This window comes from Pyxicephalus adspersus, chromosome 5 (assembly GCF_032062135.1).
Source record: "Pyxicephalus adspersus chromosome 5, UCB_Pads_2.0, whole genome shotgun sequence".
Taxonomy (NCBI): Eukaryota; Metazoa; Chordata; class Amphibia; order Anura; family Pyxicephalidae; genus Pyxicephalus; species Pyxicephalus adspersus.
In genome coordinates this window covers 115,293,035-115,318,687 of record NC_092862.1, presented here as the reverse complement: position 1 = coordinate 115,318,687, position 25,653 = coordinate 115,293,035, and the positions used below count along the sequence as shown (strand labels likewise).

Genomic DNA, 25,653 nt, shown 5'->3' with positions numbered 1-25,653 from the left:
CATGATTTTTATCACAGCATACCCTGCTTTTCTTCCAGACCTAAAGCTGCATACACACGTGCAATAATTATCGTTGGAAGCGAACGACTAACGACCGTTCGTCCAATAATCGTTAACAAAAAAGTGCACAACGACGCCAATGAATAAGGATTGTCGCTGGAAACGAACGACCGTCCCGGTGGATCTGATTGGGCGATGATTATTTGCAATCTATTGTGTGTACAGTCGTTCAGTGATCGTGGATGGTTCTGCAGTACACTTTCTCCTTTACATGTCATTTCCGGCATCGTTCAAACAATCGTATCTAGCGTGTGTACACTATTGGTGGATTATATTTGAACAAGCGTATCATTACAGCATGTACAGAATTGTGAACAATACGATCGTTCAAAATAATTGTGCATATTCGTTGTTCTGTCGTTAGTTGTTGGTTTTCTAACGACAATTATTGCACGCGTGTACCTAGCTTAAGGCTTCAAATTAGCAGGAAAAACTGCAGATGGTGCTAAACTTCAAGTACAGGCAAGGCTGTGAGCAGACAGGAGGAAGCTCCTATGGGCCGTAGAAATGTGGGGGCCTTGGGAAATTGCCCTTTTTTACCACCAGACCACTGTTCCTCCACTCCATATCCTCACTCTCTTTACTCCATTTACATAAGGAAGGAGGGTTGTAGTTCCCAGAAGAGAACAGAGAAGGCAACAGGAAATGTTTCAAGAGCAATAGGCATTTTTCTGTACTTGCAGAAAATGTTATTAATCTTACAAAATAAAACTAATGTAGTCACCACATTTAGGACTGGTAAGCTGCAATGAAGTACATTTTATTTGTAGGTTAAGGTATCTTGCAAGTGTTTTTTTTACTTTTTTTTCCCACCTTGATAGGTTAGTCTAGCTACTGCATGACATTCCTTTTTCATGTGACCATAAAGGATGACTTGCCGCTGTCCCAATAGCAAAAGGAACATTTGCCTTTTACCCTTTTTTTTCTAACAGATGACACCCCTCTTAATTAGTATTACCATTATGTAATAATCCCATGACATTTTTCCAAGCTTTCAAATATCTTTTCTCCTTGAATGTAGGAAAGTGCTGTGTTGCAAACCAATATGGTTGTTATATTTAAATTGTTATTAGAGCCACTAATTTTCTAGTTTCAGATTAGCTTCAGATAAGAGAATTAAGGGTAGATGAGTACAAAATGCAGAAGCCTAGGGTTTTAACAAAAAAGCTATTTTTAATGTAATGAAATTAGATATTTTGTAATAAACAATTCTGCCTGTAGCTGACTTTGCAGAATGAAAGTCAAGAAAGCCTTGGGTCAATATTATTCATCCTGAGTTCAAAGCTTTGAATGGAGAAGAAATGTCACAGAACGCAAATATGAAGAAAATCAATGATTTCAGTTTAACATCTTTAATGTTTAATTAAGTAACACACTGATTCAACACATTATCTCTTTGATGTTGTGTAACAGAACTCATTAGTATATCGATGTCACTATATTAGCTACACATTAATTTGTCACAGTGCTCTTAACACACAAAACTGTGTTTAAACTAAGATAAAACCTTTAGCTGGCTATATTACCATTAGACCAGGAAATCATTGCTTTAGAATGGATTTTATTTAAAGGCCAACTCCCAGCTTGGAGATGCAACTCTCCCAATCCTACCACATACCCCACACACACCTTTTTTGAAGTCTTACACACCAATCCCATTTCAATTTTACAAATGTTCATGTTCGTGTACATATTTACAACTGTCTCCATGGTGGTCAAGTGGACAAGTAAGCATCTCCTTCCCCTCTCCATTGGTGGGTGGTGTATATTAGAGAACACCAGTAAACCCTGGATTCATAAAATAATCCTAAATCTGACTCCTGGTACTGTGGAGTGGAGCACACTGACTGCTGGCACTGTGGATTAGAGCACACTGACTGCTGGCACTGTGGAGTAGAGCACACCGACTGCTGGCACTGTGGAGTAGAGCACACTGACTGAAAGTGTCACCTGCTGTTTTGTTTTGGCACGTTTACATGTCAACATGACAACTATTTCAGCGGCGGTGGCATGCGCGCTTTGGAAGGCAGCGTTCGCGTTGTGGACGGCGGTTGTGGTGTGCGCACCTGGCAGGGTCTGTGCATATTTAGATCTTTCATTTACTATATAGGATTATGAAATCATTGTTGTTTTTTGCAGCATTGTACTGTGTCACTGCTGTTATGTTATACCTGTGAACCTGGAATCATTCAGAGATCCTCACTGCATGGCAGAAGGATAACATCTTAGTCTCCCTTTATATAAAAGCTCTGACCCTGAATGTTAAACAAGCTCAACCTGTTATTGAAGCTATTGTATAACCCTTAGGCTATGTGTTAGATTGGCGATGAAGTTGCGGTATGGTTACCACTTCCTCATGCCAGTGAACCGCTGCCCTGGGGTAGATGCTGCAAATATTTTCCAGCCCCATAGAGAACTGTTGTGGGAAAACGCTCTAGAATGTCATTGAATGTCATTGGGCCTGATTTAATGAAGCTCTCCAAGGCTGGAGAAGATACACTTTCATCAGTGAACCTGGGTGATCCAGCAAATCTGCAGTGTTATTTGCTATTTCTTACAAAATGTCTTCAATTCTGGCCAGATACTTTCCAGGTTTGCCTGATTCCCCAGGCACAATGATGTGTATCTGAAGTATATGTTCTCTAGTCTTGGAGAGCTTTAATAAATCAGGCTTATTGAAATTTCATAGAGCTTCTAAGGGTCTCACTCACTTTATCTAACTTGTAACTTAGTTATATAGCTGCACAACTTACATTTGTTGATTCTGAAATCTCAATTATGAAATCCATAATCATGTAATCAACTATAAAACCCACTAGCACTAGCTTACTGTGCATGTGTTAAAGATTCTAAACTGGAAAAGCTTCTACTAATTTCCAATTAACCATATAAATCAGTTTCAAATTACTATTCTGTCACCTTACAAACTAATTTAAAAAGATTTAGGAGTAAAGGCTTATTGGAAATCAGATATCCCTCCATAACAAATGAAGAATGGAAAGCTATTCATATATCTTATTTGCTTGGATATTACCTTGAACTGATTTGAAGGGAAGTTTTCCATACCACTTTATGTATGCTTATGCTAATTTGATGTACAATTATGACATTTTTTCTGTACGGTATACCCCACATTTTGTGTACCTGATTGCAATGGTTCTTCTCAGTTGCAGTATGTTAATAGTAGTTCTATCTCACATCTGAAGATATTCTTTTGATGGATATCCTAACCTCCTGATAACCATCCTGATGTTAGCTTATATTTGAACATCCCTGACTAGTTGAAAGAAAGAAATCATGTCTAAGAATGTAAACTGGCAAAAAGTGCTGATATATCTTTTATAACCTCAGTTTTTATATAAGGGTAATATTTGCTAGAATTTAAGGCAAATGTAAAGTGCTTGAAACAGATAGGCAAAATAGGGATGCTATAAAACATTAGCACATACACACAATACAATATTTAATTTCAAGCTGATATCTCATATATATATATATATATATATATATATATATATATATATACATAAAGGCCTATAAAAACTATGCATAACCTTCTCTGTGCTGTGTTATTAGAAGCTGTTTAGATTGTATCCCTGCTTTTACAAAATGCTGTCAGCTAATGAATGCATAAACACACAGCATGTGAATATATGGAAATGTCACTGCAAACCATAATTACAATTTACTTTCTTTTAAAAATCACCTTATAAACATGTATGCATAATTCTGTATGAAGGCATCTTTGCAAGGCAAATGCCTAGGGTTAGTCTCTCGCTTCCAGTTAAAAAGCACAGAAATGTAGGTGTGCTTATACTTTTAATTACAATTATCCCCAAGTTAATTTACTTTCTTTTAAAGGGATCTTTGTAGTAACTTTGATGTTAAAATTGCCACTTTGAAATGAGTTTCTTTTTGTAAGCTAATATATTTTTCACTACAGGAAAGGATAAAGACTCTGCAGTATTATACAAATGTTATCACAAAAGAAATGAATTTTAATGAAGATTAAAAGCTGTTTAAATGCCATCCAGAGTAGTGTAGTGAGTGTTAAGTAGAAATGGCTTGCTGTTTATCATAATTATAATTAAATTCTAAAACATCAAATTCCAGGGATGACTCCTATTTAATTGAGGTGATTTCAAAAGTCATGTTTTTCATAGGTTTGAAAAGGATAAAAAGTTTAACTTTTTTTGAATATGTTGTATGTTCAGAAAAAAAAACATATTATGTGGATTTAAACAAGTCAGATTTGTCACGATGTAGAGAACATTAACAGAGAACATTAGATAACCAATTAGATTACTAACAACTGGGGATAATAGAAGCCTGAGGCACCCAGTGACTTCTTGTTTTCTTAGGGAGTTAAGTGGCAATAACTATATATACTGTAAAGAAATCATTCCAATTTTAATTATTATATTTATTGGTTGTCTAAATACAGATTTGCATGATCATTGTATATGAAAGCACTTATCACAGTTATAGAACTGCACAAATTTACATGAAATGTGCAAATCCAGATTTTGATCCCTAATGAGATATGCAAATTAGGATACATAAATTTAGTTTGCATAACATAAAGGCGCCTATTGACATGAAATTAGCATAGGTAGCAAGTGAACTGCTCTATACACATGTGATGAGGAGGGTAATGCTATGTACAAGAGCTAGGGAAATGTTGTTTGGGACAAATTATCATCTTGGGTGATGTGGTGGTAAATAACTAATCAATCAAGGAGGGATGACCACTGTCATATTCTATGAAGGAGGATGTAGCCTCCTGCTTGTCCTCTTCCTTCATAGAACTGAACAGTACTGTGTGTATACAGCGCTCATTCAACTGTCACTGGAAACAATAATGAAAGTTCGAAGATGCAGCTCTACAGTCTAGTAAAAAAGAATGCATCTAAAAGAAGGTAAAAGAAGTATCCATTACTAAATGGAAAGCAAATGCCTTTCAGATATTTGTGTGTCCACCAGAGGAGCTGAAATATCTCCATAAATGAATTGTCTTTAGAAATAAAAAAAAGGGTAATTATATAAGTAATATAAAAGCTCAACTCTAGGCAAATATAAAAAAATGCAAATTATTGCACCTGAGAAATCATTGAATATATTTTCAATCCAATTAGTACACAAACCTAACTTCAACCTGGAAGCAGTCTCTTGCAGTCCCTGTACAGCAAATCTGGAGTATAAAGAAGCAGCACAAGGGGCCAATCAGTTAAGTGTGCTGGCAAGAAGCATCCTGATAGAAAGAGTTAGCAGAGTGAAAGACATATTAGCTATTACTGAGCTGCATCTCCTTTTCCCTGTCTATTCATATGCTGCAGCAGGTCCAGGATGACCTGAGATCAATGAAACTGGGTAACTGATGCTGACCATCAGACATTTAATGTAAGGTAAAAAGAACTGAAGGTTAAATCGCTGAAGTGAAACTGCATAATATACTAAATGGTAGTTTTGTTATTTTATCTTGTAATGGGCTGTTCATTTTGACCTTTTTCTTTGGCCTGGAATTCTGGTAAAAAACACAAGATCAAAAATAATGTGAAAATAGTGATTATGCTTTAGGTCAACTGATGAATGCTCCAGTTATTTTCAGTTATGAAAGCTGCACCTGATCTTATTAAAACATTGTGTAAGCTCCAAATTGCTTTAGAAGAACTCTCTCCCCGTGTCAACATTGGCCCATCAACAAGCATCAGCAGTATCACATGTAGAAGTACAAAAATCCACCTCCATACCCAAACGTACTGGGCTTTGTTTTTTGCTTAAACAGCTAAATGGTCCAGTGCAGTGAGAAAGCAAGGGAAAAAAAGTAGAGAGATCATCAAAGCAAGCGCAGTTTGGTTTAAGGCTTTGTGCACATTGGGCCTGGTTTATTAAAGCTCTTCAAGGGTGGAGAGGATACACTTTCATCAGTGAAGCTGGGTGATCCAGTAAACCTGGAATGGATTTCCCAAAAACAATTTGCTATTTGCTAGCAATGTTTTGAATCCTGGATTAGAATCATTCCAGGTTTGCTGAATCACCCAGCTTCACTGATGAAAGTGTATTCTCTCCAGCTTTGGAGAGCTTTAATAAATCAGGGCGACTGAGTTAACTGTAAGTAGTGCAATGCTTTCAGAATAGCTAGCATATCTGTTGGGCATTTCATTTGCTCTTGCATTAAATAAAAGCATAAAAAAGCTTGGTGATAAGAAGGCACAGGGTACCCCTCTTTCATCACATGGCCACCATAAAGGAAGGAAGATTAATGTGTATTGGAGTTCATTAAGAAAAGTGATTGATGCGTAGAGGGTAACCTACATGTGAAGACTTTAGGAAAGTGTACTCAAAAATGCATTTGATGCCCTATTACTTGCTTACTCAAATGTGTTTGCATGTTTGCATCTCACTAACCTCCATAAAACAATAGTGGTGCAGTGTTTATAATTGGATAAATGTCTATGATTCCCCAGATACTGAGAGTGGTGCTACTTATACAGCAGGGTGTACATGGGCAGCCACATGACAATAGCCTTCAGTACTAGCAAGACATCTTGTCTGAGCCATAAAAGTATGGTTCAGACAGAGTTTGGAACTTGAGTCGCGCGACATGGACTTGAGTGTGACATAAGTCACCTAATAAACGACTTGTGAGTTTACAGGGGGGGTTTTGTCCAGCGATTTGTGACTCGACTTGGGGGTTTTGTCCAGCGACTTGCAAGTCAAATTGCAGTGAGTCTTCCGTAACACTACCTTTCTCCCCGCCTTCCTTGCATTCTAAGTCCATGGCTTTCTTCTCTGACAGCTGAGGGGGGCAGGGAGGAAGGCAGTGAAGCTACTGTAACACCAGCCTCCTTCCCGCCCCCTTCAGCTGTTAGCGGAGAAAGCCTAACTTAGTGGATTTAGAATGCAAGTAATACAGGAGGAAGGCATTATAACAGACTATGTATAACTTGCAAAAAACTTGATAAATGAAGTGACTTGACTTGGGACTCGACTTGGAAGAATTCTTGGTGACTTGACACTTGACTTGGGACTTGGTGTCAATGATTAGGGACTCGACTGGGACTTGAAGGGTGACGACTTAGTTCAACCTCAGAGTTCAGATGGGTGCTGTTTAAAGGGATCCTCTAGTAGTGGTCTCCAACCTTTTCAGACTTAGGGACCACTAAACATATGGGCCCTGGAGCGCAAATGCTCGGGGAGCCGCGTGTCACTCAAAGGGAAAGAAACTTCCTCCAGAATAATGTCATAATGCCAGAACCGCCCACTATCCAGAGACACAACCCGCCCACTGCCCTGAGCCTGCAATCCATACGGGGGAAATAGTCTATGGCTCTAGCTGGTGAGCCCTCCTCCCCCCCCCCCCCCCCACTGGGGGCCTTTTCCTGACTCTGCTGTGGGGCGCACCAACCAGAGCCGCGGATCACCAAAATTGTCTTGAGGACCACCAGTCTGGGACCGCTGCTCTAGTAGGACTCCATTTGTGCAGTGCCTGTGCAAAATGAGGAAAACATTTGTATTGTATGAATTTTATGCCTTGGCCTGCGTATTAGTCTTCTTTGTTTTGATACAATACCAGTTAATTGACATCACATGCAGTGTCACCATTAGAGAAAAAGTATACGCAAAAGTCTTCCAGCTCTCAGTGGACTTGTGGGTTTATATAATATGTGTTTTACCTGATTCCATATTTTATTATCAGCTGAATAAATGAGGTCCAGCCAATAAACAGCCAGATAATGTTAAAAATATAAGAAATAAGAGCTTTTCACTTCCTTAAAACTTTAAAGACGCATCAGTGCCACCTGCTGGCAGAAAGATTTGTGCAATGAAGTTAAAAAAAGACCAGAAGCAGCTGTTTGTGAACCATCTGGTTGAATATAATTTGGGGATGGCAGATGTGTCAAAAACAAGCTTCAGGACAACCAAACATAATATTAACCTAATTGGATAATTAAATGAACAACATACTTTTTTATTTTGCTCTGATTCTATGTTTTAAAAAATGCACATCATAGTATCACTATCAGGTTATGTATAAAAGGCGTGCACAGCCTGTTTAGTTATAAACCCAGTTATAACTTGGAAATTATATGATCTTTGTTTAGGCTGTAGGGCTTCACTTATAGGTGATAATGAATGTTTTCACAGCACTTCCTATCACAGCACACCTAGGTTTTGTACATTTTTGTGCTATGGTTGGAGTTAGAGAAGAGGAAAGATTGCAGTGAACAAACCTTAAGTTTCAGTTAGGTAAAATTAGGGATAAATTGTGATGGAGTGAAGTTAAATGTTAAGAGATTACCAGACTGAGGTACCTGGGGCCCGCCTTGCTACAAAATATTGGTACAGATTACTTTGAAGGGTTATAGGTAGATACCAGCTGCATTGCATTGTTTACCAGCTGCAGTTTATTATAATTCTATATGCAAAAAAAGGAAAATGTTTTTGATCAAGTTTTTAGTTATGTTTTAGTAGCAGGAAAGTCGACCCTACCTGCAGTCCACTGCTACTCTTCATTAGTTTTATAGACCAAGAGGGACTGTTCATTAAAAAGACAAAAGCTGTCTGAAAGAACCCAAAAATACTGGTAAAGACTGCTCACATATCTCCACTGATATAAAGTCTGTTCTGTAGACAGCTCAACCTTCACTAATCTACCTCAATACTAAAACAGTGGAAAGCTGGGATCATAGTTTTTAAGGATGAAAAGTACACAAAAAGTGTACAAAAAGTGCTGATAAAAGAACATGTTCAAACAGAGTCTGAGCTTATTCACAGTTTAGACTTCACAAGTTTGTTGCTGTTCTTGCACACACAAAATACTCTGTAATGTATCATACATTGGGCCTGATTTATTAAAGCTACCCAAGACTGGAGAAGAGATACTATCGTGAGTGAACCAAGGTGATCCAGCAAACTTGGAATGAATCTGGTCCTGGATTGAAAATGTTTGCCAACAAAAAGCAAATGATTTTTAAGAAATTCGTTCACCCACGATAGTCTCTCTTCTCCAGTGTTAGAAAGCTTTAATAAATCAGACCCATTGCGTTACAAAGCACATAACTAATAATTCAACTTGATGAACCCTTCCATTGTCATAAAAGGTCCTCACTTGGATACCCATTAATATGGCTATTAGGGATGAGCGAGTGAGTTTTTAAAACTTGATCTCGCTGCAAATTTGGCCATTCTCGCTTACTGAAATTATAAGCGAGAATGGTGGGTGTAAATTTGCCGGCTGCATTCATTGATCAGCTCAGTGTGCAATTCCCAGCACTAGAGGTTAAATGGGGACAAGTATCCCCATTCAAAACCTCTAGTGCTCTCTGATTGGCTGAGGAAAGCTTTCTTCAGCCAATCAGGGAGCTTTAGAAGTTTTGAATGGGTATACTTGTCCCCATTTAACTACTAGTGCCGGGGATCGCAAACAGGATTCCCAGGGCTGCAAGATTGATTGCATTGAGAACAGTGTGCAATCCCCAGCACTAGAGGTTATTTAACCTTTAGTGCCCCAGGGATCGCAAACAGGAGGATTCCCAGGGAATCCTGTGAATCCCCTGTAAATCCTCCTGTTATATTTTCCTCGATCTTCCGATGGTTTCGCGAAAACGGTTCGCTGAAATTTCGCGAAACCATCGGGAGTTCGAGGAAATTTTCACGAGAATGCCATCCCTAATGGCTACCAGATGACTTGATGATGGCACAGCTAGGGGTACTACACAACAACACCTATCTAACCAATCTCTGGAGAATAAGGTCCCTGAACTTCTGCCACAGGGTAGACGCTACATATACTTTCTACCACCTGTTCTACAAACACTATGATGCAGTTGGCAAGATGCCAGGTGCTGGGACTTGGTCTGCCCATGGGTCTAAATCTGCCATTGGTTTACTAAAGCACTGTGTTGCACATTCACCTTTTTTCAATCTTTATTAGCACAGGCCCCAGCTTCTGCAGCCACATTTTATTATTGGTATTACACAGTATTTATATAGCAATTACATATAATAACGTAACTATTATATAGCAACAATAAAATAACATAGCACGTTACAAAATCCATTGTCATATCACTGACTGTCCTTCAAATGAGCGCACAATCGAATGTCCCTACCATAGTTATATGTCCATAGTACAATCTGGGCCAATTACCGGTAACCTGACTGATTTGTCTACACAAACATACTCCAATACCAGCTGCATGGCATCTCACTGGGAGGGTTTCCTGAAGGTGACAAGAATAGAACATTAATTGCAATGTGCATTCCCAGACATTTGTAGTTTCCATTGGAACCCAACACCAGGGAATATTTAGTAGGCAGGGACAGAATGTTATCACCCTATAACATAAATGGCCTGAACAAGGACATGGTATGGCAGGATTACCAGGTATTGGATGACAGTTGAAAAAATAAATCAATTAAATTACCTTGAGAATGAAATCATATTACATGGTGATTGCATTGCACAGGCAGATCATTCAAAAGCACATAAAAAATTATGAGTTTATGAAAGGTACAAAGTTTATGAACTGTTTTTCCCATTCATTTGAAAGATTTGTTGGGGTAGTTTAGGAATGATTGACACAACAGTGCACCAAATCTGTAACTAGAGTGCATTTTCCAAACTGTGGGATGTGAACACTGCAGAATATTTTGCGGCACCAAAGCTGTGTATTCATATTTCCCGGATCCTGTTTAGGTCCTGTAGGTGAAGGAGATGTCATAAGGATAGGAGACTGTGGCAGTTGGGACACAGCAAAATTGAGTTGGAGGTGCAGCTCAGTTGAGTTGTGGTGCCTTGAGTTGTAGTCCACTGAGAGCTGGAAGGGCATCCAACCACACAAAAGCAGCTCCAACAAAAACAAGTTGCAAGGCACTGCAATGAACGGACAATGTGCTTTGATGAACTACTTTGGAAAAAAATGCTGTGCTTAAGTTTGTCTGCTTAGGCACCTTAAAGTGGAACTAAACTCCCATCTTACAAAATTAAGGTGGACCTACAATGACATTTTTAACATTATATAAAAAGGTGGCTCTTTTTATATAATGAAAGAATGTGTTGGTTTATTAAATTTTTAAATACCCTTTTCATTTTTTTTTTTTTTTGGGGGGGGGTCCCTCCTCTTCAGTCTTTCCCAGCTCGTCACATGTTGTAGGAGGCTACAGGCTGCTTCTTCTGCGCATACCTGATTTTGGGCATGTGCAGAAGGTGCCTTCTCATTATGTAAAAAAAATAGGGCCAATCGTCACCATATGATGTAAGAGGAAGTTGTCGGCACCTGTTGTGTTGCAGAATCCAGTGCAGCTAGGTACCAACTGGAATCAGATTGCAGAAGTATTGATGGCTCTTTGAAAGTAAAGGGAAGTGTTTTGGTTTTTTTTTAATTCTGCTTTAAGGATCAGGCAAGTGGGCATTGCAGAGTGAGACAGGTGATGTCCCCCCTGCAATAACCCATCTTTACTGCCTGCTTGCGCTGGTGAAATGTGAAAAAGCGCACATGCTCATCGTCCGCTTTGGTTGCCAGGGAAACCTTGCATTCCCAGCTTTCAAGCTGGAAATTGATCCCTAGGAAGATGAAAGGAAGATGGGAGCAACCTATGACGGATAGGTGAGTTGAACGTCTTTAGCTCCGCTTTATTACCACACACATTAAAGCAGACCGGAACTTAAATTTTTTCGTTACGTAAGAGTAGACAACCCTTATACATAAAGTGAAAATATTGTTTTCTTTTTTTAAGTGCAACACTCTTTTTTCTCTTCCCTGTGGAGCGCACAGCCTATGTCACGTATCCCAGGCGGCTCTTGGCTGCTCACTCTGCACGTGTCTGACATCAGGCATGTGCAGAACGATTTTCCTTCACTCAGGGGAATGAGATGTCGATCTTACGCATGCACAGTGAGATCAACATTTTTGCCTCCTTTTTTACAGCAGGCTACGTCACCTGATCTCTCACCTGCGCAGTGCGAGATCAGGTGCCGTACCCAGAACAAGGAACAAGAAGGCAAAAGATGGAGCTTTCTCCACGCTGGGACGATGAAAAATTCCAGGACGGTACAGGTCCTAATCAAGGAAAACTCCAGGGACATTCAAATCCATTTATATTGAATTCAATACAACAAAACTGTATTGAATGCAATACAATGGATTTACGTGTGTAAAAGCAGTACATTGGCATGAACCGCCAAGCAGTTTAAATGTATGTAGGATTTTTTTATTTTTCACTTTTTTGGTAAGGTGTACAACAGGTATGAGGTGTGACTAGGTACAGGCACTTCCTTCCTCCTATTACATCTCTGTTACAGATTTTCATCTCGGGGGGGGGGGGGAAGGCCGGAATTTCATAAACTGCCATATAAGGAATGTCAGAAGGGAGGGGCTTCCGGGTTTTTATACACAGAGCTCCACAGCACTACCACGCCCACCTTTTGCCAACACAACCCGCCCACCACAGCTACCTAGCCATGTCATTGACGTCACTGTGAGAAGAACACTGCGCCGCCGCATCCAGCCAACCAATCAGAGCTGTTTGAGTTCGGTACCTCGTCATCGACAGCCAATAGCAAGGCGTATCTGAACCTGCAGGGTGAGCCGAGCCTTCCTGTTGCCGGATTGTGTGTTATTGTTGTTGTTTATGGTGGAGGGTCAGTGTGTGATCTGGTCCGTACCCGGGAAACGGGGCAGGGCTGAGAAAGGTTCCGGAGAATAATGGCAGCGCAGAGTGCCGAGAAAAATACCAGCAAGAAGAAAACCGAGAAGAAATTCGCTGCCAGAGAGGAAGCCAAACTGCTGGCCAGTTTTATGGGAGTGATGAATGTCATGAGGAAGCAGGTAACCTGTGTGCAGGGATAAGGTGGGGCGTGATATCTGAGGGCCCATCTGTGGGGTAATACCAGCCATGCCAAGGGCACAGCAGACAGCCTAAAGGAAGAACATGGCAGAGCTGACCATTGGCACCAATCATAATCTATACCCATGCCAGGCTGGCTTCACACCTGCAAATTAATATGTCTACTGCATGCTAATGGCCGGGATGGCAACCTGACCCTCAATTACAGCAGGCTGATGGACCGGCGTTACAAGGGGGTTGCATAAAATTTTTGCTGCTGATAATTTTTTTTTTGGTGCATTGGCAGCCTGTGCCAAATGAAAGGGCAGCATTACCATAACGCATGTGTGTTAGGCCATTTGCACACCATTGCAATGCTACGGTATGAACACATAAGTGTGTTATGGGCCTATTTATTCAGAATGTCCTGCCAACATACAATAATACACTTCTATGTTATGATCATAAAAAAAGAGGCCAGCTCTGTATTCAATGTGTTTGTGTTAGCACCCCATTCAAATGGAATGCCTTGCTGTATGATTCACAGGATGTAGTGCAAAGATAACTAGCTGGGTGTTACAGCTCAGAAATCTTTTTAAGCTGGGTAGGAAGAAATTGTAGGCGAGTGGCAGCCCCTGTATTGTGACCCAGCTCATCAGCAATCCCCCAAAAACAGCTTGGGAGAATACCAGCCCCTTTTAGCCGGGTGCACCACCCGACATTTTTTGGTGACCACCCGTCTGTTTTTGAGTGGTTACAAAAGAGTTGCATTACAATACAGGGGCTTCCACGCGCCTACAAGTTCTTCCCACCTGCCTAAAAACAAATTCTGGGTTAAACACTGATGCTTTATTCCAGAAGGGACATCTCCTGTGCAAAGAAGCAACAAAACTTCTTAAAGCGGGCCTATCACCAAATGTTTTACATTATATATTAATTAGTCTGAAGGGGAGGACCTTCCCTTCTGTCTTTACCAACACAATGGTACAGTCTGAATGGGAAGCCTGCAGGTCCACGGCATACATACATCACATATCCCAGGAGGCTTCGTGCTGCTCCTTCTGTGCATGGCCAATCTCAGGCTGTGCCTAAAGGCCTTCCCTGGAATGTAATAAAAGTGCTGATCTCGCGCATGAGCAGTCACCTGATCTCATACCTGCGCAGTGCGAGATCAGGTAACATAAGTTGGTGTCCAGTCCAGGCCGGAAGGAAGACTGGATGGCACAGTAAGCAATTTCAGTACAGGATAAAATTCTGTGCACGCCTGAGGGCAAGGCTTTAATTTTACTCTTGCAATGCCTAGTAGTTTGATGTTATTTACATGGAAAAAACAAAAGACATTTTTGGGCCTAACCGGTAATGTTTTCAAGAAAAACATCCACATAATACCGGGGGTATATAAATTCTACGCACAACTGTATACTGTTTTTCTGCAATTTTCTAATTTGTTTTATTAGCGGTGTACTTGTTTTGAAGTCCAGAACTAAGATGTAATAATTTGCTGACTTCACAGTGTCTGCTTCTCCTCTTCATACTGTCTAACCTCTGTTTTAGAAAACCTTGTGCGATGTTATTCTTATGGTGCAGGACAGAAAGATCCCAGCTCATCGTGTGGTTTTGGCAGCTGCTAGTCATTTCTTTAACCTGATGTTTACCAGTAAGTATTCTTCTGTGTGCAGAATCATTAGATATATTATGGCGTTTATTAAGGAACACACAGAATTGTTTGTCTAATCATTAAAAATTTCATCTTCCATTTTTTGGGATTTAGAATCTCTGCCAGCATTTAATGTTGGGGTTGATAAGTTAATTTGGTGTACAAATTGATGACTGTACATCACAAAACAACGCAGGCCAACACTTAAATTTTGTACTGGTGTGCACATCTATTATATTTGAACTTTATTCATTTTTTTAAATAACCCAGTCTTCCAGTATACAGTTTTTAAAGTACACACTAAAAGGAAAGACTAAAGAGAAAATTTTTAACAAAATGTAAATACAGTTCTTTACAGACATAATCCACACCAAGCCTTTTTCATAAACTGCAAAGTTGGGTGTGGAGCTTATGATACCCTTTGTATTGTTCACTGCATAGAGAGATGTTAAGGATATAACATGGTTTTATAATTTTGCCCCAGGAGCTACTGGTATTATATACTGGTACATCAGGACAGTCATTGGTACACAGCTCTATTGAAATGTATTAACACTTTGGGTCTCGATTATTAAAGCTCTCCAAGACTGGGAGAAACTGCTTGATCTAGCAAACCTGAAATGGATCTGGTCCAGGATTGAAAACATTTGCCATCTAATAGCATTAGAAACCCTTTTTGCATATTTGTATGGGAAAATTATGAATGATAGACTACATAACGTAATACAAAGAATAGTTCCACTACTGCATAATATTGCTAATATAAACCAACTAATAACTCTTATACACAGAGGAAGTAGTTTAGGAACTGAACAAAATATATCTTGTAAAACTTAACAATTTCATTGAATTAAGTTACAAAAGTCCCATAAAAAATCTATGTTAACAATTCAGAATTATAGGAGTGCATCTCCACAACTGGTGTCAAGCAGTATTTGACAAAGATTTTTTTATAGGACCTTTGTAACTTAATTTAATAAAATTTTTAAGTTTTATAGAATATATTTTGTTTGGTTCCCAATCTTCTTTGTCTGTATATGGAAGAATTGTTAGTTGGTTTATATTAGCAATAGAAATCTTTTTAGCAATTTACTCCAGGTTCTCACATATTTCATCTTCTCCAGTCTTTGAGAGCTTTGATAAATCAGGACCATTGTGTTGTTTGCTCTGTTTGTATGTTGCGAAACCCTTCTAACTGTTCTCTGGCATCCAATAGATCAGATATATTTGTTTTTTTTTTTATGTTAAACTGTTACCTTCAGGGATTTAGTAAAAGTTCTACATCAAATCCATCAAGTTTCCCTACATAAAGATAAGATTGGCAAGCTCAGCAATTATTGTATCAGTTTTGTGTAGATCAGCCCAATGTATAGTTAAAGCTAACCTGCACGCTGCAAATAATATGCATAGCTAGAGGTCATACTGTGTTTTACCTTACTATACATATGTCAAACTGATTATTTGAAACCCTTGGCCTTTTTACGAATTTAAATTGAATAACAGCCAGCAGTTCTCCATTTATATAAAGCCTGATCCTGGGGAATGTTAAATAGTCCAGATCTTTCTGAGAGGATCCTGCACGTAGTCTTAGAGACTTCTCATGAGACATGGAATATTCAGAATCTCCCAGGATCCCTTTATTAGGATAATGACACCACCACCTGCACTATGGTAATCTAATTATATTGTATTATTTATCTTTAAAATTGAATATAGTGTTTTAATGTGGGGGTGGTCAGGATATTAAAAAATGGACTTTGCACAGACTGCAGCTAGGTAAGTGTAGCCTTCAGCAGACATAATATGATCCACCCAAAAGACCCACTACATCATTTAAGATCGACATGCCTGTCCTAGTGAAGACATTGTCTGTGCATCATCAAACACTGAAAAAAACAGGTCACAACATTGTGTCTTCAGTAGCACACTACATGATATTCTCAGGCATGCCAATAAGGAATTTAGTATGAAGTCTAGTTTGGTTAAGTAATATGGAATCATAGTGATGTTCTGTTACGTAAACCAGTCACGAGACCATTTATTTTAACAACAATTTTCCAATAAAATGTTATGTTTTCTTGTGTAGACACCCAAATGCCCAGAGATTGCTGCTGGGCGCTGCCATCTTGGATGTGAAGATAGCGACCCCAGCAGGCTCACTCAAGTGATGTTGTAGTATTCTTTTCTGCTTGTTCCCTGGCTGCTACATAAATGTTTACGTAGAGATGTGTAGGTAGAGGTGGGGAGATGCTGGCCCAGAACAGGAAGTAATCAGATACCCTAGAAGAAGTAAGGAGTATACTAGGAGGAAGTTGATGTCAGTGTTCAATTCAGAATTTTTTTTTAAGCTGGGTGGTAAGAAATTGTAGGTGGGTGTCAGCCCCTGTATTGTGACTAAACACTTTAGTAACCACCCAAAAAAGCAGGGTGGTTATTGAAAAGTTCTGGGTGAGGCGCCCAGCTAAAAGAAGCTTAGGAGAGCACTTGATGTGCAAACAAAATGAAACGGTAATGAAGAAAATGTTAAGAGAAAGGGAAATGCTGCAAGTGTGCATTTCAAATATTCAAATTTTCTTTGATTTTTACCTGCAATTTTGTTTAGGTTGGTGACAAGGTTTCCAAGTTGTTGATAGTTTAACACACACACACGTCTGACACAGCATTGCAGTAGTGTCTACACACCCATTGATTTTTTTTTTTGGATAACCTTCAAGAACCACATTTTTTTTTTTTTTACAGCAGGTCTCTTTTGCATCTGGTTGTTTTTCTATGTTCAGGTCCATTACTGAAAAATGAGTTGTACTACCCTAATACATGTCATCCTTTTTTCAGCAAATAGACCATCTGGTGTTCTATGTAAGAACAGCTGCTGTGATAGAAGTATGTGCACATGGATTACTTGCATTTCTCTATTACATTTGCATTTTCATGTTTTTTTTTCCATAGCCAACATGATTGAATCAAAGTCTTTTGAAGTAGAACTGAAAGATGCCGAACCAGACATCATAGAGCAGCTGGTGGAGTTTGCATACACTGCAAGGTATTAATCATATCTTCTACTGCCTTCTTTGCTCATGTTTTGTTTTGCACATATAGTTATATTTGAGAACTGCAAACATTACTTCTATTAAAAAATATGTATACACACAAAATACAAAAAATGCACACTTATTCTTCCATGCAGTCCAGCAATTTCTTGTATTCCTAAAAAAATGCTCTTCTTTCTCCTTCTGCTGCTGCTGCTGCTGCTAGATTCAGTACTGGCAGATCTTGATCTGTTTTTTTTTTGTATCAGCCTATGATGATGCAAATCTATATCCCAAGCAAGTGCATTGAGCATTCTAGTGGGTAGTATTTATTTTTCTCATGCAGTGGCCAACAATGACTGATTTTCAGTGGTCCAGAAAAGATCCTCTGGTTAGAACTTGTTGTGGTGCTCCTGGATGACACTAGTGCTTCCCTACAATCACACAGTTTGCCCAGTATGGAATGCTTTTGGAATCTTTAAAGCTAGTAAAGTTAATGCATGAGTTGTGCCCCATGAAAACAGACATGTGTGACAAGGCTCTAAACTTTAAACCATCTGCCGTGGTCTACTACATTTGTTCAGATCTGTCCTCTTTTTTTTATCAGTGCCTGCACCGTAGCATCACATTTTTATGATACCATCTTTGGGAAATGTTTGATCTTGAAAAATGTCCCCAAAATCGATGGGGAGCTAAATAAAGTTCACATTAGTACCCCTATTTAATGTACAACACTGCGTAATATGTTGGAGCTATATGAATCCCGTTTATTAATATTCTGTTTACTTTTTTGTTTTAATATAAATCACATATTTGTAATTATTGTCTTTTAGAATTTCTGTAAATAGCAACAATGTGCAGTCACTGTTGGATGCAGCTAATCAATACCAGATAGAGCCTGTCAAAAGAATGTGCGTGGATTTCCTAAAAGAGCAGGTGGATGCATCAAACTGCCTAGGTAAGAAACTTAAAAAAAGAAAAATATGAATAATATGCATGCTGCCAGGATAATGAACATGCAAAATAATAATGTTATCTGTTAAGTAATTCCTCTAGAAAAATTATATCTTTACCTTGGACTGTGAAATTCCCCCAGCAGCTATATTGCTGAGGACATTCCAACTTGTCCCCCCACTAGGTGTAAAATGATGGCATTTAGTATGATGCCTCCAAAAGTTAGTGAATGGGACCTTGTGAGAATTCAATAGAAATGCTTGCAAAGATAGGTTTGCTCAAAATTGATGTTCTGGGCCTTGAGGCTGGAAATCTTTTTTTTTATTGCCTGGAGACTCCTTCAATTCAGTATGTAGTGGATGAAGGTATTCAACATTTTATAACACCACTTATTTTGCTTCTAGGCATTAGTGTGCTGGCAGAATGTCTTGATTGCCCAGAACTGAAAGCCACAGCAGATGATTTTATTCATCAGCATTTCACTGAAGTTTATAAGACAGATGAGTTCCTGCAACTTGATGTGAAACGTGTAACGCACCTTTTAAACCAAGACACTCTGACTGTCCGTGCTGAAGACCAGGTATAGCTTCATTTCATTATTTACATTTGTAGCAAGTGATCCAATGTAGCACTAGGGCTGCATTTGTGTGTTTTCCGAGGCTGATGTGCTGTTTTTGTAACTTTCTTTAGCCTTCGTGATTATAAAATAATTGTACTGCACATTGTCAGCATTATGTGACTGTAATGTCAATGTTCTTTGTATATTTCATTGTTTTATAATATTGTTTTGTGCATATTTTAGGTTTATGATGCTGCTGTGCGGTGGTTAAAGTATGATGAACCAAACCGACAACCATACATGGTAGACATCCTTGCTAAAGTCAGATTTCCTCTGATCTCCAAGAACTTTCTAAGCAAGACAGTGCAGGCTGAGTCTTTGATACAAGACAATCCAGAATGCTTGAAAATGGTGATCAGTAAGTGAGCAAATCTCTAATGTAACAGTTCTCTAATAGAATGTGTAGCTGGGTATGGGCAGTAGTTCTTGGTTCTTAACAATCAATTGATCATTTATCGTTCTTACTTTGACATGAGTAGCATATAACCTGTATACTTATTCTATCACTGTCCATGATTTTATTGGATCTGAAGCTAAAAGTTCCTTTCTGAAAGTAATTTCACCTGCAAAGAGCTTTCCTGATTATCATCTAATCAAGTCTATAATGGAACAATGATCATCTAATTTGTTGTGTTGTTCTGTCAAAAAAAAAACTACGGCTTTATTATAAATTTTAAGACAGTCATTAAAGCCGTGGGCAGCACAGTGGCACAGAGGTTAGCACTCTGCCCTTTGCAGCACTAGGTCCCAGGTTTGAATCTCAGCCAGAACACTATCTTCATGGAGTTTGCAGGTTCTCCCCGTGTTTGCAAGGGTTTCCTCTAGGTGCTCCGGTTTCCTCCCACATTCCAAAAAAAAACACGGTTAGGTTAATTGGTTTCACCCTAAAATTGACCTTAGACTGTATTAGTCATATGACTATGGTAGAAGCATTAGATTGTGAGCCCCTTTGAGTGACAGCTAGTGACATGGCTAAGGACTTTGTAAAGCACTGTGTAAAATGCTGGCGCTAAATAAATACTGTTTAATATTAACAATAATTTAAATGATTCCTTTTTGCTTCTGAGTCAGTTTGCATCCAGTTCTCCTGGTTTACAGCACAGAGAAAAAACAAGAAACTTTAAGGGACGTTTTGGTTTATTGGTTTATGTTGGGCTACTTGTCCTCAAAAGATGATTAGCTGTTGCATTTATTGTCCTAATGACGTATGGCATATTTTCACTTGTCACTTTCTGTCACACACATATATAAATATATGTTTCTGTCTGACCTGTGGACCCTAGCTCTAGAAGATTAGGCATTTTATTTCTGTTCGCACTTTCTTGTGTCTTACAGGTGGTATGCGTTATCACCTTCTTTCTCCAGAAGATAGAGAAGAGCTTGTGGATGGCACAAGGCCCAGGAGGAAGAAACATGACTATAGAATTGCTTTATTTGGTGGCTCACAACCTCAGTCCTGTAGATACTTTAACCCAAAAGTATGTACTAATTACTGTTATAGCTCAAGTCCTAAATTACTTCAATATTTTCTTAGCTAACTACATAAAGAGTTAAAATCCTCTTTTGCAACTTGAAAACTTAACTTTTTACTGGTTTTACCTTGCTTAGCTGACACACGCTGGGGAGAAACACTATGTTTAGGAAAAACACATCAAATCACATGATCATAACATTGGCATGTGGATATCACAAAGTTTACATTTTTTTAATATACGGTTTTAAATGTGGTCTTATTGGGCCTGATTTATTAAAACTCTCCAAGGTTGGAGATAGTACACTTTCATCTTTGAAGCTGGGTGACCTAGCAAACTTTGAATGGATTCCTTAAAAGTAATTTGCTATTTGTTAGCAAATGTTTTCAATCCTGAACCAGATCAATTCTTTAATATTAATTAATTCTTTTTTAATTAATAATTCTTTAATTTAATAAATCAGGCCCATTATATTTAGAATATGGGCAAACAAAAAGGTTTACTTAATAGCTCCCAACACCCCACCCTTCTGCCCCGTTTCACCAAGCCAAGCAAAAAAAAAATCATTAAAGTACCTGACCAGTCTGGTTGGAGCTCACACTAGACTAAGTCCCCTCCCCTGCTTCCAAATCACAGTTCTTTAACTTGGATTGGCCACTTTGCTTGCCGGTGCTAAAACACTGGTGAAAAGGAAGAGTGTGGCATTCTTTTCCAGTTTTGTTCAGCTTGCAGTTTTTGTACTATGCTATCTTTAAGTGTGTATATTAGCTAATGTTCTTGAAGGTATTGCTTCTGTCCACTTTATTATTTACTGTGAGCCTCACTTATATTAACTCTCCATCGACCCACCATCCTATCTTGCAGCTACATGCTAGAAATGGGTAGATATGATGGTTGCAGGAGCATTAACATATGTACACAGGGGATTTGAATTGCATGTTTACATTTTTGGAAATACTTCAAAACGTTTCCTTTTATTTTGTCATAAATATTTTATATTTGTTTGTCAGGTATTTAGTCGGGTCCCTCTGCTTTCTTTTATTTTCTGCATTGACAGTTTATGAAACTTCATTATTAACCCCTGTACTTTATTGTGATAGGATTATAACTGGACAGATATCCGATGTCCATTTGAAAAGCGCAGGGATGCAGCTTGTGTGTTCTGGGACAATGTGGTCTATATTTTAGGGGGCTCTCAACTCTTTCCCATTAAGAGAATGGACTGCTACAACGTTGTAAAGGACTCCTGGTACTCTAAACTTGGACCACCAACACCACGAGACAGTCTGGCTGCTTGTGCTGCTGAAGGCAAAATTTACACATCTGGAGGCTCAGAAGTAGGTGAGAAATCTCGGCTTCTATTTTTCCAATTTTAAATCCAATGTACGAGGGGGTGCTGAGAATTTCCTGGCTTTGCGCCCCTCCAGATGATATAGAAAAATGAGTGTGGGGGCATATGATAGCCTAATATCGTAGTATGTAACTGTGCAAATATCAGGTCGTTGCCATTCGTAAAACTGTTTTTTCTTTTAGTGAGAAGCTGTGATGGCAGAGGCACAAGCAAATTTCACGTTGTTGGGAGTTACGGGCCGTCATGAAGTTTTTGTTTCTCCAGGGAAAAGAGGGACACTTCTCCCCCAGTGTTTGTGACATCTCAGTATGAATGTCCTTTGCTGACTTTCCCTGGAAAAACAAAAACTTCATGATGGCCCGTAACTCCAATGACGTGAAATTTGCTTGTGCGTCTGCCATCACAGCTTCTCACTAAAAGAAAAAACAGTTTTACGAATAGCGAAGACCTGATATTTGCACAGTTACATACTAAGATTATAGGCTGTCAGCACCCCCTCGTATTTTTCTGTGACAACTACTTGTTTGTACTCTGTAGTTTATAGGGGAAAAAAACCCTCAAATCTAAAAAAATTAATAAAATGTTATCATTGTAAAAGTGTTCTTGTTGCCACAAACAGAATAATTGTATTTCACTTGAATTTTCTTTATTTTTTTCACTTTTCATTTACTGATTCATGTCTGTTTTCATGTTTACAGGAAATTCTGCCCTCTACTTATTTGAATGTTATGATACCAGGACAGAAAGCTGGCATACAAAGCCCAGTATGCTTACCCAGCGCTGCAGTCATGGAATGGTAGAAGCGAATGGGTTGATCTATGTGTGTGGAGGAAGTTTGGGAAACAATGTATCTGGTCGAGTGCTGAACTGCTGTGAGGTGTATGATCCCACCACTGAAACGTACGTGTGTTGTAAATCAAATGTGTTTCTTAAGAAAGAAAAATGCTAATGGAAGGGTTTACTTGTAAAAGATAAATATGTTCAAAACCACACTTATGTTGATAGAAGCTCATCCTTTGTTTGATCTCAAATAACAAAGGTCTGTCTATTAAATTCATTGGACACCATGTAAGTAAATTTGCACAGGATTGTAGAAAATCATGTAATCTCTCTATAGGTAACTTCCTAATCTTCAGAACTCCCTACAGAGGTATACAAAAAAGGACAGTTACATTTTAGTATTAGATTGTTTATTGTTATTGCTAGTATTGATTAAAGCAAATTGCATGCTCCGAAATACTTTTCGCGAAGTTTCAGATGCAAGTCACTCCTGTCTGGCTTGGTATAGTCAGCATAATGACATCAGTGATGCTCTGCTCAATCACACTGTGACCGTTTTCTCCCCAGATATTTTATTAAGCTAAGTGGGAGAAAAAGCTGTAGATGGGTGGCAGCCCCTGTATCATGAACCAACTTTTCAGTAACTACCCAAGTGCCGTGTGATGCACCCAGCTAAAAGGGGCTGGGGAGACCACTGCACCATGTTCTGTTATCTGTACCAATTTACATGGAGTTTGTCCAATGAATGCAGTTGACCTTCACGATCTTACATCCAGTAGTGGTCAAGCAGAGTGAGTCTGTTGGTGATGTGTTGCAGGAAGAATTATTTTGCTTATTACTTAAAGGAATAAACTTGTGGGTTTCTGGAAAATTGGTTCTGTTAGTGATAGTTACAAATGTCATACAAAAAATTTTCTGATACATTTACAGTCCTCAACCCAGAATTTTTTTTGAGCCGGGTGGGAAGAAATTGTAGGCGGGTGGCAGACCCTGTATTGTGACCCATCTCATCAGTACCCATCCAAAAACATCCGGGTGTTTGCTGAAAAGTGCCGGGTGGTGCGCCCGGCTAAAAGGGGCTGGGGAGAACACTGATTTACAAAGCATTTCCTATCCTGCACCAAAACATGGACCAGTATCTTTGATCCATTTTTAAATGAAGTGTACAGGTTCTTTTTAGTTTAGGGTTTATATTTTTAGAATTTACAAGCATGTAATACACACAGCTTCTCCCAACAGTCAATTTTTTTTAACTATTAACTTATTTATTCCATTAGGTGGACTGAACTATGCCCAATGATTGAAGCACGGAAAAATCACGGACTAGTCTTTGTGAAAGATAAAATTTTTGCTATTGGAGGACAGAATGGTTTAGGTATGTGATCACCTCTGAATGCATAATTAATTGATTTTTGACAGAACTGCTAGGCCCAATCCTGTATCTATTATATTGACCTCACATAACCAGCTTTCCTCCCCAGTATGCCACTGTAACTCTGAATATAATATGCTGATACCAATTTTCTGCAAGTGGATATTTGCACAGGGGTGGGATCATCCCTTTCTGTGACAGAGCTCAAGACTCTTTGTAAGAGTGCATGACAGATTTACAAACATAAAGGGAATCCCAGCATTGATTTAGGCTACAGATATGTGGTCCCCGTTGTCCTGATACCTATGATTATATCACACTTATTAGGTTATTGATGATAGTAGTGTTACATACTGTAAAGTTTTGTGTGCTAACTGTGATTTGCTGTATATTTTTTTAGGGGGTCTGGACAGCGTTGAGTACTACGATATAAAACTTAATGAATGGAAGATGGTCTCTCCAATGCCTTGGAAAGGGGTGACAGTGAAATGTGCAGCAGTGGGCTCGGTTATTTATGTACTAGCTGGGTTCCAAGGAGTGGGCCGTTTGGGACATATACTAGAGTACAACACAGAGACAGACAAGTGGGTCGCCAACTCCAAAGTGAGAGCCTTTCCTGTGACCAGCTGTCTCATATGTGTTGTGGACACTTGTGGTGCAAATGAAGAGACACTGGAAACTTGAAGATTTGGGATGTGAAGCCAACTATCTGTTACCCTACTTTGTCTTTTTTCCTTTTTTTGGGTGTAACATTTCATGATCCATATTACAAAGGATGAACAAAAGATTGTTAACCTATGGACTGTGACTTATCACAGACTTTCTCTTTGGCCCTAATATTCTCCTGTACTCCCAGGAGTTTAAAATTATGGAGGAATATACAGCTTGCTAGTATAAAAAAAGCAAACTTTTTTTATGGTATAATAATAATGTGGACTGTCATGTTTAATATTGTGCATTTGCTGGATAGATCCGGTTCATACTCATACGCACATATAAGCACATCATAAGAAAAGCACATTTATTCTTGATATTAAAAAGTATTAGAATGGCAGTTATCATACACAAACAGCATAAACCTGGGCTGCAAAGTTTTTGTAGACTAAAACTGCACATAGGTGCATCTATACCTTATAAAAAGAGTTGCAGAACTGGCTTATGCATTATCTGTAAAGCTCAGCTGACCACATGTCTGTTACTTATTTTTGCATTCAATTCTAGTTAATCTGCTTCCACACAAACTAGACCTAGTGTGCCTGTGTGGACTGTAAACTTTTTCTGGTGCAGCAGCTGATATGAACTGTTTGTAATTTGCAGAATTTGTTCACACTTTATAATATACAGGGCATCAAACTGCTTCTTAGGATGTGCTTATATACTCTCTGGTGTCCTTATTAGGATTAGTACCATCTAATGGACTTCCTCCTGTTACAGCTTAATTGTGTGTTAAATTGAACAATGTCTGATGGTTCAAGTTTGTATGTTTGTAATTTTCTGAACACAAGGTAAACATTTTAACTTTTTTTTTTTA

The 25,653-nt window shown here is 38.8% G+C and overlaps 1 protein-coding gene and 1 long non-coding RNA gene across 2 annotated transcripts in view; one reads left to right on the top strand and one right to left on the bottom strand.

The window, feature by feature from the left end:
• LOC140331478 (uncharacterized) overlaps positions 1-25,653 on the bottom strand; it is a 276,876-nt gene that overhangs the window by 90,573 nt on the left and 160,650 nt on the right. The window lies entirely within an intron of this gene.
• Positions 12,622-25,645, top strand: KLHL7 (kelch like family member 7). Its single transcript, XM_072412521.1, has 11 exons — positions 12,622-12,893; positions 14,446-14,548; positions 17,495-17,588; positions 18,408-18,532; positions 18,933-19,108; positions 19,331-19,505; positions 20,483-20,625; positions 21,720-21,960; positions 22,669-22,870; positions 24,028-24,125; positions 24,523-25,645. The coding sequence occupies exons 1-11, from the start codon at positions 12,771-12,773 to the stop codon at positions 24,804-24,806; spliced, it is 1,764 nt and encodes a 587-aa protein (XP_072268622.1). The 5' UTR covers positions 12,622-12,770; the 3' UTR covers positions 24,807-25,645.